The 8,086-nt window shown below is 36.9% G+C and overlaps 1 protein-coding gene across 1 annotated transcript; it reads right to left on the reverse strand.

Moving 5' to 3' along the window:
• Positions 1-5,627: 5,627 nt before the first annotated feature.
• Positions 5,628-6,856, reverse strand: LOC306988447 (uncharacterized protein). Its single transcript, XM_079593451.1, has 3 exons — positions 6,551-6,856; positions 6,068-6,385; positions 5,628-5,931 (listed from the first exon to the last, which is right to left on the reverse strand). Exons 1-3 carry the CDS (start codon positions 6,591-6,593, stop codon positions 5,891-5,893), a joined length of 402 nt encoding a protein of 133 aa, XP_079449577.1. The 5' UTR covers positions 6,594-6,856; the 3' UTR covers positions 5,628-5,890.
• Positions 6,857-8,086: the final 1,230 nt, after the last annotated feature.

Consider the following 8,086-nt stretch of genomic DNA (forward strand, 5'->3'; position numbering starts at 1 on the left):
GACGGTGTATTCACAAGTCACTTTGAGATGATGAGATTGAGATTTTATCAACACTAGAAGTGCCAGAATTCCATAACTACTACAACTGCCACAAGCTCTGATTACAAACTCTATATCTTTAATGATAAACACCCAATTGAGAGATTAATGAATTTATTGTATTAGGATATCTTTTAAAAACAAAACAACACCAGACTGTACATTTAAGCAAGTCTATTTTTTTTTGTCTACATATTTTATTCACATACACATTCATATGCACTTGAGATAAAACAAAGAACAAAGAAATGATCATGCAAATCATTCTAATGAAATAATAATATCATTAGTAGCCTACCGTAATTATCGCACATTCACAACAGATAGGCTATATTTCCATATCCATTCAACATAACTAACAAGATAATAACAACAAAAAAATATCGTATTTAATTCTAAAACATTTTATTTTAATATAATAACAGAGAAAATAGTCTAATAACTCATATATAGGCCTAATAGAGAATATCTACATACTAGATAACGTAGTCGGGTATTATTAGCCTATTTCTGATCAACAAATTTAATCTAATATACTTTTTGTTTGTAGAAATTAGCATATATGCAAACACTCAGGACCGCTACTGACCTTTTCTGTTGACAGTGAGAAAGACAAAGGTCAACCGCGGGAAATATAACAAAAGAATAACGCGAAATTCAGGGTAAATATGTTCATTTGTTTTTTTGCCTTATGTGTAATTTATATGAAAAACATTTAAAATGAAAATACAGACACTTTTAGGAAAAGTCAGGTACCAGCAGGATTTTATTAATTTTTTATTGCAGATCTAAAATTCGAAACGGTCAAAATGACCGCCATGGCCGTTCTAGTGTTAAGACAGACCACATGTCTGTAGAACACACAACCGATAAAAGGATATGCCACTTTTTTCAGGGATTTCTTGGGGAAAATCACACATACAATGTGTTCAGTAGGTGCTGTTGTGGCCCCTACTAAAGCATTTTTTAATGACATACTCATAACCCATTCTCAGAAAATGTCCTCTGCATTTAACCACGTCCCGAAAAAACACTGTAAGTAGTGTATGTGTGTAATGGCCTCTGCCGACTGTTACAGGAATTACAGGAATGAATATGTTATAACGGGTTTGACTGGTTAGCATTGTTCAGTTAGCTTCTGCTGGTATAATCATAACTACACTGTCTGTGGGACAAAGGGCATCTTTCAAAAGTTTTAAAAGACAACCTTTAACTGAATAATTTCTAAACTTCTGCTCTGTACTAAAGGCCATTAAAACAGCTCATTTTTTTTATTTAGCTATTGCTGCCATACAAGTAATTGTTAAATATCAGTATATAGAAGTTTCTACTATGTGCATTCAGTAAGTAGTGAACTCCTCAACCAGGTACTACAGCCAAAATGTGATATCATTGCTGAATGTGGAGTCAGTCTAACCTGGTAAACCCAGCTCAGGAATTAATGTGACTGACAATTTGAGTTTTAGCTTTATTCAGATTTTTGAGTGTAGTTAGCAGATTTATTCTTTTATACTTGATATTGTTAGGCTACAAAAGTGGCTTGTGCATTTGCTGAACAAACATTACTAAACATTCTCTCTGCACTGATTATGTTTGTATGTTTATGCCAAAGTTAACCTCAGATATAGATGTGGACCAGGTAAACAGTGTTATCTTCAATAAAAATGCATAAGCTGATTGATGGAAACTCGATGCACATTGTTTCAGCCATATGACTGGCTGGTTAGGTAGACATGAACATTAGGTAGATTGGATATGACAAATTTTCGTGTGAATGTGTCCCAGCACTCTCAATGCTGGGTTGTGTCAGTAAGAGTGTCTGGCGTAAAACCTTTGCCAAATCAAATGTGTGTGTGAAGTGGACTCTGGAAACTTGTTGTAATTGCTTTAATGAGCTCATTGTTTCATTGATATGTGAATGTGACACATTTATTGAGATCAAGTTATTATTTTTCTGAAGAAGGATGTATGCAAACTACAGAAAATAATGCAATGGATTAATATAACCTAAGGAAACTGTAAAAATGTCTTGTTTTTGTTTTATTAAAGTTTTTGCTGAATCTCTTGAAGGAAGGCTTTACGAAGTGAATTAAACTTGCAGTACTGTGAAATGAGAGCTAAGTTTATTAAAATAAATGTTCGCATTAGCTACTCTTTTTTTTGTCATATTCAGGGGGTTTGTTTATTTGACTGGAAATAAACTCTTATTCTGAAACATTCTTTCTGTACTGATTGTGTTATTATGATATCCCCCACTTGGGCAGTTGTGTCCTAATGGTTAGTCGGACTTGTAACCCGAAGGTCACAGGTTCGAGTCTCTGTACTGTGGGGGAGTGAATGAACAGTGCTCTCTTCCACTCTTATTACCTTGAGCAAGGTACCAAACCCCCAATCGCTCCCAGGGCGCAGCAGCAAAAAAAGTGAATTCCCACTGCTCCGGGTGTGACTTCAAACGTGCAGCAGTATTCACATGTAACATTTGATTGGCAACAAGCCATCTGTGTTTATTGATGAGTGCATGGTGGTGGCAGAAAGGCATATGTTCACTAACTTATGTTAATGTTGGGAATATACTGAGCCATGATGCTTTTTGTGGTAGGGGGAGAGTGGCGTGATTTGTGCCAGGGGGGAAGTAGATCCACCCCTTGTTTCTGGAAAACCATAGGAGAAATTGGTCATGTGACCACATAATTTTGAAAAGCAATCAATTTTACTCATCCTCCAAAGAAGAGAGACACATGGCATGAGAGGTAAACACATTTTAGCTCAAAAAACAGTTTTTTTCCTTTCAAAGTAAAATGTCTATGATTAAGGTTTTTGGATTGTAGTGTCTGAACAAGTATAGACACGTTTGAAAACATTTCACATATGTTTTAGTGCTTTAGCATGCTATACAATGAGTCTATACAGTTAGCATAAAGTTAGCTCTTAACTGCTGGATCATGGTAGTTTTTCAAACTTGTGGGTCTGGGGTGATTTGTGCCAAAGGGTCTGGGTTAAGTTGTGCCAGAACCAGACCACATATACCTACATACTCACAGGGGATAATCTGGAGATAGGCATGCCTCATCAGTGTTTGACTTAGGCCTACCTGCCATTTGTTTAATTTAGCTAACACTGATTTCAGTTTTGAGTTTGCACTATGTTATTAAAGAGAAGTTTTATTAAGTTTTTAAGTGGCCTAAATCACAGGATGTTTAGAAATTAGCCTAGTCACTTTATTCTTATATGCTACATAATTGACAGACAGCATTCTATGTCAAAAGGCATCTATTGCCAAAGCCTTTTTGCCTGAAATGATTCACAAATATCATAAATTGTGTTGCTATGGTGCTCTAAATGGTTGCTAGGGCGGGGGTTAGCTTCACAATGATCCTGAGAAACTGATTGGTCGTCTGAGTAAAATGAGCCCACCCTCTTGTCTCTGTGACACTGTGATCCAGAGTTATGTTCAATACAAAATCCCTATGCAATTTACCATATTGGAAAAACGCATGCTATGGTATTCTAACAGTTTAATAGGGTGACAATATCTAAATAAACCTTAAATGAGTAATTTTGTATTACATTTGTCTTGCTTTTATATTGCATTACAGTTCATAACATTAAAATGTTCTGTTTTACTTCAGAAATCACTGGCACAATTTACCCCAACGTATTCCCCCAAAGGCACAACTTACCCCGCACCAGGGGCAAGTTGTGCCACGAGACCACTTTTTTCCCAAAAGCTATATTTCTGAAACAATTTATTTAAGATCCAAAGTTATTGTTCTCAGGGATGCACCACATCCTGAAATATATGTAAATCCTTAAGTTGAAGGCATTACCGTCATGGCCTCACTTTAAAGTCACTTTGAGTAAATTATGTCTCTTACAGAAAAATGCAGTAGAAAACACATGAAACATTTACGTTATTTAAAAAAGAAATATCCACGTCGTTTCACGTATTTTGGACAGTGGACATGTAGTAGCAATTTTAATCTTTTATTTCTTATTTTGTTTTCTCAATGATAACAAATGAATGCCAAGTGTTCTGTATTTTGAGATTTATGTTGTAACGTTGATACAGCTGTGTGTGTGACACTGAGACAGAGATGAGGAGATCCCCAGGCTAGGGAGGGGCTAAGGCAACCATGGGGGTCCTTAGTTCCTTTTGTTTGGGATGGGTGCTTTGATAAGGACATTATAAAACTACCAGAAAAACACCTATCTGGGTCTCACTCTGCCTGCAAACTGGTCTGTGAAGGCTTTCACCCCAGCCTGCAGCTAGCATGTGTGGCTAGAATGGGAACTATTCTTGCAAGAATAAATATATCTTTTTCTTTTAAATACAATTTGGATCTTGACGTCTCTTTTGCCTGGGAATGCTGTCTTTGTTAAATATTGTTGTTATACTGATTCTGGTGATTCTGGACCAAGGTGGAACGTTTCTACTAATATTACGTTTTGCAGACTAATGTAAACTGACTTTTTTTAAATACCGAAAGTTTAAAACATTATATGAAATGAATTACAACATTTTGGAAACATAATATTAAAATATTCTGTTTTCTGTATTTTGCATTAAATAAATAAATAATGAAAACCACAATGAGGTGGAAAATATGCTTTAATAGAGAATAAGAAATTTGCAACACAAGGCTTGGCTATAATATACATTCCTCAATACAGCACAAAAATCTAACCAGTGCTTTATGTACATTGAAGTATTTTAAATTTAATTGATATAATATGCAAATTTACACTGATATGCAAAGCATGGAGAAAAACACCTACTCAGTGTATCATTGGTAAGATGGTTGCTTAACTTCGCCATCTAGTGACCACATGGGAGAATAGGATTAATCATTGAGGAGCTGATGGTGATTGAATGTTTTCTGTCTGTTTCCTCATTTTCTGTTCAACTTTCATGGATCTGAAGTGATCAATCAATACAGCAACAGTAGCCACGCCCACCAGAACAGAGAGGACCAATCGGATCACAGCTTCAGTAAAACTGCAACACTGGACAGAGTCTGAGAGAAGAAAAATAAAAACACTCAACCATTAGTGCGCGCAATACCTCATAAAAGCTCGTAATCTCACCAAAAGCAAAAAGGAAGTAAAATATATTATATAAATATTCATTTTTTATTAAAAAAATATATATATTTATTTGATTTTCCTATATCATGCATCATTGGAAATTACCCTGGTACTTATTGAAGTACCTTCACATGTGTGACAGAGTTGTGTGATGTCCAGATGTGTGGTCTGGTGTGTGATGGGATTGTTGATCACACATCTGTATGTGTTTTTATCCTGATATTCCACCTCCAGAGGTAGAGAGAGACTGATGCTGAGATCAGACACACTGATGCTGGACAATACACTGATTCCTGCGTACCAGGAGAGAGTCACGTCACTCACATTCACCACTGAACACACCAGTGAACATCTGGACTCTGATGATGATGATGATGAACAGTTTGAAGAGTTACCGGTGATGACGGAAATGGGAAGAGGAGCTGTAAACACAAGAAAGAAAGAAAAAATATATTATTCTAATATAGATATTAATATTAGATATTTCACGAGTTCACACTTACGAATGATCAGAGAGTAAAGGTTTATGCGTATTTGGCGTGCTGTCCGGGGGGAGGGCTCCGAGCTCGGAATTTGGGCCCGAACCCAGAGTACTCCCCCCGTCTCTGGTTAGGAAGATAGCCATGCAAGTGTGAGGAGATGGGGTGGTGGAGGGATGCTGAAAACTGTCGAGGAATAAGGGTGAGTTGACTGTGAATATTTATAGGCTTTACTCATGCTGATTGAGTGGATCTGTTGATTACTGATTGATGACAGCTGGTTGGAGTTACTTGATTGCTTGATCATTAGAACGTGTTCCTCCCGAACCTTGTTAATAAAACATCATTAAAAGACATTTCTAAAGATTGGTCATCATTTTAAACACATCACATTTTTTTACAATATATTAAGACAATGTGTGTTCAAATTAATTTGAAAATGAATGGTTCTACCTATTACTTACCGTAGGAAGTAACGTTGAATCTCTTGAGGAAGATCCCTCTGTGAATACGAACTTCATAAAGTCCAGTGTGTTCAGATCTGATGTTTCTGATGGTCAGAGATCCAGTTTGACTGTCCATCTGGAGTCTGTCTCCAAATGTCTCATTTCTCTTAAACATATGGATGTTCTGATTGTATATTTCAGCAATGAGAGTCTCACGAGGTCCAAACATCCACAGTATATGATAATTTTTCAATACTTTAGTAAAATCAGTGTGTAGAGTCACAGAATCTCCCTCAGTCACTGACTTCATTTCATCCCAATCAGTGCCAAACACACCTGAAGAACACATAAAAATACATTATTATAAGACAGAGACATAATATAATCTCATTTCCTGGAGTTGAATCATGCACTTCTAAAAGGTCAAACATGCACTTTATTGCATTTGTGTTTAAATAAATGCTCCACATTTGCTGATTAAAAGAGTTGAGAGTTTCTCACCGCTCAGAACAAACAGGATCAGAACACACAGATGAGAAGACATCGTGACAGAAACGTCCAGCCGAGAGACACTTCAGACACAGAGGAGCAACTTCCTGATTAAAGTGTGCAGTTATTTCCTAATTCTAGTTTACTTAATCAAAAGCCAACTGGTCTCGCTCTCCAGACGAAGTTCAATATTCTTCATCATCGTCTTAATATTTCAGAAACTCTCACTGTGTCACGACCTGTGTTTTTTTATTATTATTTATTTCTCTGTATGGACTACTTGCACAACTGTTTCCTTATTACGGCTCAGGCGTTTCCACAGCATTCAGAGCATAGACAGTTACTCAGGAGAATGTAGTATTTACTGCATTTTAGGGCTGTACACTCAGAGTAAACTTAGTTAATCATTAAAGGGGTCATGACATGTTTTATTTTATTTTATTATTATGTTCCCTTAGGTGCAATTATAGTATTAATATAGTTTTTTTTACAAAAAACTTTTCAAATGTAGTGATTTATGACCTTTTCCCACCCTGTTTCTCATCCTCTGATTCAAACAGTCTGTTTTGGGGGTGTTTCCCCTTTAAGAGTTCAGTGTTAACGCCCACTGTTATGATTGGCTAACGTCAGTGCCTATGCATCAATTATTAACGCCCCCAGCCAGAACCTGTGCGGATTCAGCGTATTTAAAAAGTAGTTTAAAGTTTTAAATACATTACTTACAGTTTGCGTCGTCGTTGTTGAGCCCAGAATAGTCGGCACAGACTTATCTTTGAGCAACAGTTTTCTGGCAAAGCCAGCATCATTTTGGGATTTTTTATCAAAACAGTCATCCTTCAAATGTATAGAACAAACGCTTAAACTTACACTGCCGTGACTGAGACGTCCGCAAAAAATAAAGTACATCCATTTTTCCCTGACGACTGGATCTTTCGCAGCGTATTCAAAGATGTTGTTTGTCCACAGCCAGGAACAGCACATCTGCGTGGCATCGTAATTTCCCTGTACACAGACCCACTCTCTCTGTTCGTCGACTGAACACTTGTGAGGCGCGCAGCGCGCGGGCGCGACAATGTTATGAAATGAGCGTAGTTGTCTTGCGCTTAAAGCGTAGTTGTCTTGTGCTGGAGGCGGTCTATATGCAAACGCTGGTACGTCACTTCGTACCGTGACGTCACTTCTTACCATGGATCCAGAACGAGCTGTATTTAGAGCTTGATTAAATAAATGATTCGTTTATAATGGGGAGGACGTTTTAAGCTATGAAACTTGCAGGAATGTTGCAAGGTTTTAATGGTACAAAGACCTCTTATATACCAAAAGATCAAGGCAAATTTGGTTTCTCATGTCATGACCCCTTTAATAAATTATTTGATAATAATTTGATGGAATTTAAATGTGTAAATCTAAAAAAAAGAGGGGGAAAAGGCCTTTTTATATATACCGAGCGGCAACCTCCTGAAACCAACACGGAAGTGACTTAAACTGTAATTCATCAACTGGTCGCTAGATGCTGGATGCAAATGGGAGTCAAATCTGTATCTCCCC

This window comes from Phoxinus phoxinus, assembly GCF_949152265.1.
Source record: "Phoxinus phoxinus genome assembly, chromosome: 20".
Lineage (NCBI taxonomy): Eukaryota > Metazoa > Chordata > Actinopteri > Cypriniformes > Leuciscidae > Phoxinus > Phoxinus phoxinus.